The sequence below is a fragment of the Chenopodium quinoa genome, unplaced genomic scaffold (assembly GCF_001683475.1).
Source record: "Chenopodium quinoa cultivar QQ74 unplaced genomic scaffold, ASM168347v1, whole genome shotgun sequence".
Lineage (NCBI taxonomy): Eukaryota > Viridiplantae > Streptophyta > Magnoliopsida > Caryophyllales > Amaranthaceae > Chenopodium > Chenopodium quinoa.
In genome coordinates this window covers 1,682,048-1,693,937 of record NW_018744878.1, presented here as the reverse complement: position 1 = coordinate 1,693,937, position 11,890 = coordinate 1,682,048, and the positions used below count along the sequence as shown (strand labels likewise).

The window sequence follows — 11,890 nt, the reverse complement described above, 5'->3', positions numbered from 1 at the left end:
GATTTCAGGGTGTTTCCGACGGAATTTTTCCGTCGGAACTTAGCCTATTTCTAGTAGTGTTAAGTCGAGATTCGAGAGATGAGATTTAATACCGGTAAATTAACTCTGTGATTATAATACGTAACAAAAGCCCTTTGTAATCTGATTAATTGATGCTTGATGATTGCTTATTATGATTTGCCCTGGAATATTGTTTATTAGTGAACCTATGCCCTAGGTTTTCCCTTCATTGATTTATACCCTTTTTATTCCCTTCCTACTCTTACCTTTTAGTATTTAATCACCTTTTTACAACAATTTGTTACTTGATAATTTAGATTGCATTTAATTAATTTGGAGTAAATTGACTTGTTTCCCTGTGGTTCGACCCTTCTTCTCTATCTACATAGTTAGTGGATTTAGGTTTTATTTTTGATTAAGTGAATACGACTTGAGCCTGTCAATAATTAACTCCTAAAAATAACACGCGCCCGATCGGGCGCGCCTTTTTGCTCATCAGGTACATTCCTCGCGCCCGGACGGGCGCGAGTTCGGGCGCCGACCTTGCTTCCCCCGCCTAGCCGGGCGCGCCTTCGGGCGGTAGCTTCTTTGGCCGGGCGGCACTCTTGGGCCACTATTTGGACTTCGATTGGGCTCCAATTCATCGGGCCAATCTGGATTTCCTCTCCGGGTCTTGAATACTTGGTCTAAATGCCCCGGTATCACATATACCGAGCCCTTAATCACCGGTTCAATGGCTCTAATCGGCCTTGGGCTATAAAAAATGGTCGTGTTTCTCCAATACTCGTAGTTGCTCCATAATATCTCGGGAAAATGCTCCAAAAGCACAAATCCCTACAAAAGTCAACCAAATCTACGAAAACACTAGAAAACACCAATTAGTAATAAAAGTGGCTCAAAAGAGCCAAAAACACTACTAATTATGACCAAGGGATGGGGGTAAAATACTATATAAAATAGACATATCATGCGGCTGAGCTCCAACGTGGTTGTCGTGGCTACGACAGGAAGAAGAGAGTGTGTGGTGGTCGGTCGGGGTTGCGGCAGGAAGGAGAGAGAGGGGTTGGTTGTGGTGGTGGTGGGTGGGGACTACGACAGAAAGGATAATGGTGGTGTCATGGTGGTTGTGTTGGTGGTGATAGGATTAGAAGAGAGAGAAACAAATCTAGGGCTCTTGAGTCTTGGCTGATATGGTGAGTTTCTAATAGGAAAGAGGAGAAAGAATGAAAAAAATAATTGTACTTGTATATATTTTGTACATTAGCTGATACAAACAATATATCAGCCAATTGATATTTCATATAAATCAACATTCAAGACATTTATAAAAACGTATCAGCCTACAAATGGATTATATCTGCCTACAAAAGATGCATATAAGCCAACAAGAGCAAAAATATCAGACAACAAACGCTACTTATCAGCCAACATATAGATCATATCAGCCAACAAATAAATAAATCAGCCAATTTAAAAAATATATAAGCCAAATAATGTCTGATATCAACCAAAAAAAGGACTTATCAAAATAAAAAAAAATATCAGCCAACACAAAAATCATATAAGCTAACAAATAATACATATCAGCTAACACATGAAACATATAAGCCAATAAGTAAAATATATCAGCCAAGCCAGATGCACGGAAATTTGTGTGCGGGCATCTGCACGCGTTTCTCATCAATAATACTTTAGTATAACGAGTTTCATTAGTATTAATAAATCTTATTATTATTTTCCATAACATTCTTATACTACTAATTAATAAATCAACAAACTTTTATCTCTATTCTCTCACAATTAAGCTAGCTAGCAAGTACAAAACCCATGCTGGCCTGGCTATATATCGTCCTATTCCTAAAGTACGTAGTTTAGGTAGTTGTCTACATCCACTCTTTAATTTCTTCTTCTCTCAAACAAATTGAACAAAAAACAATGAAAATAAAAATAAATAAACACCACTCAAAATTTCTTAGGAAATGCACTACTTAATAATCCTTAAAACTTAATAACTTCTATAGAGAGCAAGCTAATCCACAAGAAAGTGCCATTAAGAGTATGGCTCCTTCTTCTTCGTCGCGAGGAAAGGATCTCTTAGAATTAGCCTTAAGATAATCCATGTTTGAGCTCAAGGCAAAATCTTCAAAACAAAGCTTCTTTGCATTATTAGATGTGTTATTATGAGTATAATTATTGTTATTTCTTGCAGCATCAATAACTTTGCTTCTTTTCTTGAGAGGTAATGTATGGCTTTTATCATGATGATTATTATCATCTAAGCCTTTTTCTGTTTTTATCACTTGAACCTTTGGCTTGGGAGTTTCCACAGGCAGTGGCGAAATCGATGGCACAACTGCATTATCATTGCCAAATCCTGCTGCTGCTGCAGCTGCCATTGCTGCCCTTCTAGCTTTCCTTTGTCTTATTCCACATGCATTGCAAAGAGACTGTAACAAAAACATTCGACATGTATTTATGTCATTAAATCATAAACATTGACAGATCTAATAAGAGACTATAACAAAAACATTTGATATGTATTTATGTTATAAAATCATAATCACACACATATCTAATAAGGGGCTTGGGTGACACGTGTCCCACTATTTAGAAAAAAAAAAAATTTGACATAACAAAAGTTAGGATAGAAATGCATGAGACATGTATTGAGTTAACAATTACTTATTACCCCTCTAATTCAATAATCGTAGATCCAATTCTAACCATTAATTTTTTAAAAATGTTTATAGATCTCATTGAAAGGAACACATGATCTAAGGAAAGGGTTTCGCGGCAAAAACCTCTTTTTCAAGGAAAAAAACCCTACTCATGGATGGGTGATTGGGTGGTCCTTGAGAATTTTCAATTGAAATTTGTTTGTTGTTTTATTAGAAAATATATACTTGTTCCTTTTTTTTTCTTGATAAAATTAACTTAGATGGTCCTTATGATCCAACCAAATTAAGATAATTGAACTAATTAGTTTTTTGGTGCGAATAATTGAACTAATTAGTGATCACAAATTTGAACCTTAAACTAATGCTAAACTCTAACTTATTCTTGGCTTGACAACTACCTTCTTATCCCAAATTTAGATTATCCCCTCCCCATCATTTTGATCCAAAACTAGCATTAGCATACATACAAAAAAAAAACCCTAATTCAATCACTCAAGTGTAACCATATAAACCATTATCCTTCATTAATTAAGTACCGGGATCAAAGTTTAAAAATGTACACCGTGCTTGTTAGAAACTTTGATCCTGGTACTTAATGAAGAATTGAATCTCATAATATCTGATTATAAGCATATACACAAAAAACACCTAACTCAAACACAAGCGAATGGTTAATTATAAGCACTTAAAACATATTTACCCCTTAGATAGTTTTGCTAATAGTATAATTTGAACTATTAATATGACAATTGAATCTCAATATAGCTAGTAGCAAAGCAATAATTTGAACTATTAATATGACAATTGAATCTCAATATAGCTAGTAGCAAAGCAACAACTATAATTTGAACCAGTAATATGGCAATTAAATCTCGACAGAGCTAGTCGTAAAACAATAAGTGTAATTTGAACCAGTAATATGACAGCTAAATCTGTAGAGCTAGCAACAAAAGTAGTGTATGAACATCAGATCACATGATCTTAACATATAGTGTTGTTAAATTCGAGGCGAAAATCGAAAATACCTTAGGGCCTTGAGGTCCACTTCTCCAAAGTGGGGTTGTAGTAGTATGACAATCTGAGCACACTCTTATCCCATCATTGTTTTGGCGTTTGGAAAGATCATGATCAAGCTGCTTCTTGCTATCTCTTGAGTCTTTAGAGGTTGCTATTTTTTGCATTATTCTCACCTTTGAGGGCTTCCATTTTGATCTAGAGTACTTATTTTGATCATTGTTATAGTTCACTGGAGTTTCGATTTTCGCCTTGAATGAATAGCCATAACTACATCCACTATCATCTCCAATGGTGTTTTGAAGCCATGGTGAGCATGGTTGTCCAAGATCATTTGCTTTATTTTCATGGGACAAAACTAGCTTTCCAACCTAAATTCATATGATCATAACATATATTAGTATCAAAGTATGACATATTACAAAATTATCAAAGTATGACATTTTTACAAGGAAAAAGTTTGCTTAGCATAATTTTCACACTATGAAGTATAATGCTCCAATTCCCCCCCTTTCTAACTTTTTTTTTTTTTTTTCCAAATTACTCTTAAACTATACTAATAAGATCACAAAAGTTGTATCATAAATATATCAATAAATAAAAATTATGCAAGATGGTTTATAATTTATTTTTTTTGAACAAAGATAGTTTATAAATAAGATAACAAAAGTTGTATATTGTAAATAAGAAATTAAAAAGCTTGCATAACAAGATAGTTTATATAGGATTTGTACAATTAAAACTTGCATATTGTTTTTTTTTGTAATATTATTATAATATTACGATCATATTACAAATTTTAAAGTTGATCTGAATCCGTCACTTATTTAGAGACAGAGGGAGCATACACGACCATAAGAAACAAATATATAGATAATTGGAACTCGCCTTTTTTTGTTCATGCCTTGAATAATCAAGAGATAAGATTTCATCGCGGTTGTGGGATTCTTCATGATGTAAATGACCAAAGACTTGGAAACTATGTTGTGTATGATCTCCTTTTAACTCAAAGAAAGGTATAGGAGATGAAGTTTGAGGGTGATTCAAGTAAACCGGACTCATATTTTAGAGAGAGAAAGATCAAACCTAGAGAGAGAGGGATCAAAAGGGTTGGAAAAAAATGAGAAAGGCGGCATATGCTAAGGTTTGATGATATTAATGTTGTTATATATATATATATACACATCAAAATGATCAAATTAAATAATTATATTGGTAAATTTGGTAAGTTATATTATAAGGGTAATAAAGGTAAGTGATCATATATGAATATACTTTGATCAAGGGTAATATATATTAGCTATTCACGTGACTTCATGTCATCCAAGAGACACAAAATGCTAAAAGAAGACAAAACCTAAAGAAGGCGTTGAGTGCTACAACTCGATCCTATAATGACAAAATTTCTCAGTCCATATCTTTCTATTAACCTCTAACATCAACTCTACAATAAGGCACAAACCATGTTTATTATTTTACATTATGTTTTATGTAGGTCAAGTTGAAGAGATTATAGATTTTAGTTGTTTGGAGTGGAGGAGAGATATCGAGGAGTAAAAGCGCTACTAGTTAAGTTTAAACAAGGTTTCATTCTGTAATTGATCCGATTACTTGCTTAGGTCATGAACTAATTTGACGCTATTGACCATTTTTTAATATGGAACTATATATACATACTTGTACCTAACGGTCTTTACATTAATGTGAGTCTGTTTAATTAAAACTTCTAAATCATGCCGAGCATCATAAATATTATTGTCATTCTGAAAATTAGAATGACGATCGTATGAGCCAAGATTTTGAGGAGATCATCGATAATTGGGGTCTAACAACACAAATTCTAAGATGAATGGTGATTATGTTATAAAGAGACTAAATGAGAGAGTGAGGAATAGCTCAAGTGGTTAGAGCTTCTCTCCCGGCTCCAGGAGATTCTCACCCCCGCCCTTGTGGCTCTCTAAACACCAAAAAAAAAAAAAAAAAAAAATTAAAGAGACTAAATGAACCATTATCTAATACCACTTGTTAGGTTTGGAGAAAGATAATGAATGAAAGCACATTAACATATTCAAGTGAAGTTTCATCTTGAAATTAATTTTCAATTAGAAGGCTAAAATATTATTGGTTATTACTGTAAAAGGTAGGCCGAATCCTAATAAAATTGATCATCCGGTTGAAACAAAGTAATCTAAATTGCACTATATTTTTAGCTTACAATCTCAAAAGTAGCTGACAATTCTAGCTATTAAGTGAAGGCCCAAATTAAATCTGACCTAAATCTAATCGAGTTATAGTAAAAAAAAAAAAAACCCCTAAATCTTTAAAAAGAAGGCTGATTTTATTTGAAAGTTGAAACAATTTACAATCCGTCACGAGTGTTCACTTTACACAATTGAGCAGGTTGCACTTTAAATCCATATGATAATAAGAGGAGTAATCCCTTAGTCTTAAAAAATGGACACAACTTTCAATGTGGGACACAACTTTCAATGTGGTATACATATCTCTATATTCATCTTCACTTTTACACTTTTTCAATGTGGGACAACATTTCCATTCACATGTGGGTTTGCTCGTGGGTTCAATACTCTACTTATAACATTATATGAATAATTGTCGAATTAGATCAACCAACGGCCAACCTATTCAAACATAAAATCAAACAAAAATTTCCAAGTTAGTGTTAAAATCATATTTCATGTTGAATAATAATCTAATTTGAAACTCTGAAAATACTAGGTCAAATTTAAATTGAGATCAGAGGTGTAGTACAACTCACGCAGTCACGCACACATATTTAAGCACCTAACATGCTAAAGGTACTTAAAGAAGAAATTCCCAAAAATTACCCTACTGTAATAATTCAACCTCTAGTACTTCGAAAATCGGAAAAATTGCCAAACTAAGCGTTTTTGGGAAACAATTTCCCAAACAAGACGCGTGGCAAAACTATTTACCAAACTAAGCTTTACCCTGGGCATTTATTTTTTTTAATTTTTAGTCAAGGATAAAACGCCATCAAGGGTGGCGTTTTACTGCTGAGCAAATTTTTTTAAAAAAACACATTTACACAAAAACGCTAACGCCGTTGGCGTTTTACCCTGAGTGATTTTTGTGAAAATAATTTACCCCCCTAAAGCGCCACCATGGTTGGCGTTTTATCTCTGCACATAAACACAGCTACACAGCAACAGCAGCAACAACCACAGGAGCTGCAACAACAACAGCAACAACCACAGGAGCTGCAACAACAACAGCAGCAACAACCACAACAACTACAACAACAGCAACAGCGACAACCCCAACAAGAGCAACATCGACAACCCCAACAAGAGCATCAACAACAATCACAACAACTACTACAACCTTAACAACAGGAACCACAACAATAACTGCAACAACATCAGCAACATTAACAACACCAGCAACAACAACAACACCAGCAACCAATATAATGAAAAGAATGAATGCGTATGGTGAAGTTGATAATGTACAGAAAATGAACTAAAAAGGTTAGTAAAATTGATAATATTTATTTGGATACAATGTACTATAGAATCTGATTACAACTAACAAAAGAAGTTCTAAGATCCCGATTCATCTATTGTATGTAAGTGTTGTCTATCCAATCGCGGTCTTCTACGACGGTAGTACTGAGATACCGTTGTGAAAGGATCTGGGGCAGAGGTCTGGGGAGGAGTCTGTTGGCTGGAAGATGGTCCTTCCTGAGATGAGTATGGCGCAGACATGTGGATGGCGATATCTTCCTGATCATCAAAAAACAGGGGGGACCCTGTAGGGGACGTGTGAGTCTGTCCCCTACTACTGCTGCCTACCTCACGGTGTGAACGGCGGTGTGATTGGTCCCGGCCCTGGGGGATAAGATGGCCATGACCATGTCTCTGTAAGCTACTCACAGTCATTGCGTGAATGTCATCCAACTGCGGTATGGTGGGATATGATATGCTCAAGACTTCTAGTGCATCATGTATAGCAAGCATATCAGACGCCTGCATTAGTCAACAATCAGCCATTTTAATAATTAAAGAAACTATAAATTGGAGGAAAAGAAAAAATGACAAAAAACTCACATATCCACTGATGTCTCCAAAAGCTGGGTGGTAATGCGTTGAGGGTGGGGTGTAGTTAGGGTTGATGAAGATTCGGGTAATGCTCCTGTACCATACCATGTATGGATCGTGATACTCCATCAGGCCTTGGACAGGCGCACCATCCGCGACGTGCTGCAGCCGCTGGTCCCACATGTCAATGTAAGGGGCATGCTGAACTGCCCAGTTAACCTCCCCCTTTCCTCGTCGGTCTGTCCTGTGCAACTGGACATTCGTGTCACACGGGGCGGGGATGGCTTGACAAAGGCCGAACTGTCGCATGACTCTGTCGGGGAGGTGAGCCTCCACCAACTCAAAACAGATGAGCACTGTCATGGCATGCCACTCCATCTGGTGATCAAGAAGATATTGGGGCATGGCATCGACTAAGTGAGGGACGTACGGATCCCACGTCATCTGCATTAACAAGCAGTCATTAACATCATAATTAACTTATTAAAATAATGAACACGGTGTTAAATTAGTTTTTAAAGTGAACTATAACCTGAGACTCGCTCAGTCTGTCGAATGCATCTCTATAATACGGCAGACCCCTTGCTGCATGCACACGAGTAAGTCTCCGCCCTAGCCACCTGATTACATGTATAATAACAGTGTTCATGACAAAATTAATAGAAAATTAAAACCATATGTGGATAACTTAACAATAAGTCATACATACCGGCAACAGTATGCTAAGTCCGGTGGTGGGTGTGGCGGCGCCTCATATGCATGCTCCTGATCGTCTTCCTCCTCCTCCTCGCGTCGACGCCTAGCAGGCATAGCTGGCCTACCAACGTGGATGTGCTCCCAAGCCCATAACTGTAATAAAAAAAAACAAAAGTTTAGTTTAGCCAATGTTTAGTACGTAATAGGTAGAAAATGGTATGAAAGTACAAGACTACCTGAAGCACAATCAAGGGACCGCTGATCTCCCATCTACTACGCTGGGATGCTCTGCAAAGATGTCGATATAAGGTTGCCAGACACGCACTACCCCAGCTGTAGTCACGTATACCCTCCCAGTTGTTCTCTAACAGTTGTAGGTAGATCAACTGTATGTGACTACCACTCTTGTTACTGAATAATGATCCTATCAACATGAACAGGTACGCTCGAGCGTATCTTTGGACGACCCCATCATCAGCATCAGGAGGCAACACCCCAAATGTCTCTCGTAACCATATGTGTCTTAACCCTGTGCCTCTAACATCGGTCGCCTCAGGCCTCACCCCTAACACCCTCTCAACAAGGCCACGAGGGTCCTGTATAATCGGTCCTGTAACTGCCCTACCATGCACTGGGAGCCGTGTAAGTATCTCCACATCTCGGAGCGTGACGGTGGCCTCCCCAACTGGTAGATGGAAGGAGTGAGTCTCCTGTCTCCATCTCTCAACGAGCGCAGTAATAAGCGCTCGATCGATCGGTGTGAAGGCCATCCTATGAAATCCGCCGAAACCCACAAAATCGATGTACTGTAGCACACGGGGGTCGACCACCCAATCTACCACCGTGGTGGCAACGTGGTGCCTGCAAACCAAGCAACGTGCTGGATCACCCTGTACAGGAACAAAAAATAAATTGTTTGATCAGTGAACCAAATAAATGCCAAACACAATAAATATTTGGTAGATGAAAACTTACTATCTGCTCCCATATGTCACGGCTCCGATGGGTATCCTGAAGTGTCAGCACTGAAGGGTCAGCTGGTCCAGGGTTATGTCGTGTCTGCCCCTGATCCTGTCCCTCCATGATCTCTGTTCAGCGTACAATGTAAAACAAAAGGTCAGCTACATCCTACTTGAACACATACACACAACATGGTATAAAAATAATACATAAACTAACACCACTAACGGTCACCATCCGTTCGAAAAGGGCAAGATCTCTTATTGTGTCCTTCCTGACGGCAACGACTACATTTGCTTGGTGGACGGTTTGTCTCATCCATTTCATTTCGTATACGCTTCGACGGTGGGCGACCGTGTCCTCGGACCATGATCTCATCAGGAATGATTTTAGGCCCTCTGTATGACCTCCACGTCGTCTCACAAGGAATAGGCCAGAATTGTGGGGCATAAGTATTTGCATACGCCTCTGATCGTAGGAAACTGTCCACCCACGGTTCCTCAGAAACTGAATACTTAAGACACACGGCTAGAACATGAGAACATGGTAGGTGAAATATCATCGGTTTGTTTCATGTACATGTTCTTAAATTAAAGTTAACGGTATGCTTATGACCCCCTTTTCTCCCTATCCTTTCTCCTCGGTGTGTTTTTACTTGGTATATACCAAGCTGACGGCTATAAACATCCACTGTATGGTATTTTGCCTTTCTATTATTCTTCTCCAAAATGGCGGTGACCTTAGGTGAGTATGCATATCCGTGAGCACGCCTAGAAAGTGAACTATCTTTGCTTCTGTTAAAGTACTTGTTAACTCTGTGGAAAGTTAACTCGACAAGGGACATCAAGGGACATGATTGGCAAAAAAACGAGCTCCCTTCAACACATTGTTAAAAGTTTCTGAGAAATTTGTAGTACATATACCATGCCTCCGACCAGCATCATGAAACAAGGACCATCTGTGAAACGGCACATCCGTGATGTACTCTAGGAACTTAACACAAGCTTCGCCGATAGAACGCATATCTTCAAACAATTTTTTTTCTTGGCGTTGGTATGCAGCAGCCTTGAACCTGTCTCTCATGTCGTTGTTTTTCACATGGGTCCTCAAGTTAGAGGCCATGTGTCGAACGCAAAACCTGTGAAAGGCCCGTGGCTCATGAAATCCAACATCCGGGTTAGTCATCGCAGCAATAATCCCCGCATGTCGGTCAGATATAACACATAGGCCCTCTCGATCAGTAACATGAACCCGAATGCAGCTTAGAAACTAGGACCAACTCGAGGTGTTTTCCCCTTCAACTATTGCAAATGCTAAAGGAAATACCTGAAAATTAGCATCAACACTTGTAGCAACCATAAGTGTGCCTTTATATTTCCCATACAAGTGTGTCCCATCAATAGATAACAGAGGCATGCAGTGTTTGAAACCATCGATGGAAGGCTTAAAGGCCCAAAACACTCGTTCAAATACCTCCATGTTGCTGTAATAAACGCCTTCAGCAATAGCTTTGTATTTCCACAGAACTACAGTGCCTGGGTTCGACTCCTGGAGGGCTTGCATGAATGAAGGAAGTCTGTTGTATGAACTCTCCCAATCCCCAAAAATTTCCGCAATCGCTTTCTGTTAGGCATACCACGCTCTTCGATATGGAACATCGAATTGAAATTTGTTGGAGATGATATGTTGTATGAACTCAACTCTCAAACATGGATCTTTCTGCACAAACGACTTCACATAGTCGCAGATAACAGAGGAGTCCAAGTGTCGATGATCTCTGGGCGGAACTTCATTAACACAATTTTCGCGATGTGGGCCCTTGTTAGATACGATCTTAAAGGCACGTGTGGTTAGATTTGTTTTTGTACCACGTAGCGACCAACCACACCCCCTCTTGCACTTTAAATGAAGGACATTCTCATTCGACGTCACTGTGGTGTAGAAATGATTTCGCTCTATGGCATACAATTTCACCATTTCCTGTAGCGCTTTCTTATTGTCGAAAATCATGCCCTTCTCAAATTCTCCCCCGACACGAAACAAACACTGGCTCCCCGAATCACCCCAATGTATGTCCACCTCATAGTTCTCGTTTATTTGACTGAACCAAGGTAATGGAGTTCTAGCAACAACATCATCCACAGACAAATCGTTGTTTATAACATCTTCATCTCCGTCTTCACCCTCGTCGTTTGTGTCATTATACATATCAAGAACAGACAACTCGTTGTTTACAACAAGTTCAGCATTCACCAAAGTCTGAAACGGTGGTGTTTCAATATGTTCTTGCGTGAGTAACTTTGCAACTGCATCGATGATGAAATGTCATTGTTTGAGGTAGATGGACCAGGTTGCTGCATTGACCCCGACGCCGTAAATTGTGAACTGAATGGAATGTCAAATTGATCGTCGTGTAACATTCTACTGAAAGAACCCAGTCAATATTCAGATGATGGAATG

The 11,890-nt window shown here is 38.5% G+C and overlaps 3 protein-coding genes across 3 annotated transcripts; all 3 read right to left on the bottom strand.

The window, feature by feature from the left end:
• Positions 1-1,704: 1,704 nt before the first annotated feature.
• Positions 1,705-4,918, bottom strand: LOC110705443 (putative GATA transcription factor 22). The gene is made up of 3 exons (XM_021883311.1): positions 4,581-4,918; positions 3,704-4,063; positions 1,705-2,447 (listed from the first exon to the last, which is right to left on the bottom strand). Exons 1-3 carry the CDS (start codon positions 4,752-4,754, stop codon positions 2,016-2,018), a joined length of 966 nt encoding a protein of 321 aa, XP_021739003.1. The 5' UTR covers positions 4,755-4,918; the 3' UTR covers positions 1,705-2,015.
• Positions 4,919-7,192: 2,274 nt separating this feature from the next.
• On the bottom strand, positions 7,193-8,233 carry LOC110705291. Its single transcript, XM_021883130.1, has 2 exons — positions 7,784-8,233; positions 7,193-7,702 (listed from the first exon to the last, which is right to left on the bottom strand). The coding sequence occupies exons 1-2, from the start codon at positions 8,222-8,224 to the stop codon at positions 7,277-7,279; spliced, it is 867 nt and encodes a 288-aa protein (XP_021738822.1). The 5' UTR covers positions 8,225-8,233; the 3' UTR covers positions 7,193-7,276.
• Positions 8,234-8,282: 49 nt separating this feature from the next.
• On the bottom strand, positions 8,283-10,552 carry LOC110705825 (serine/threonine-protein phosphatase 7 long form homolog). Its single transcript, XM_021883757.1, has 5 exons — positions 10,354-10,552; positions 9,446-9,558; positions 8,707-9,360; positions 8,484-8,623; positions 8,283-8,394 (listed from the first exon to the last, which is right to left on the bottom strand). Exons 1-5 carry the CDS (start codon positions 10,550-10,552, stop codon positions 8,283-8,285), a joined length of 1,218 nt encoding a protein of 405 aa, XP_021739449.1.
• Between the last annotated feature and the right edge of the window lie 1,338 nt (positions 10,553-11,890).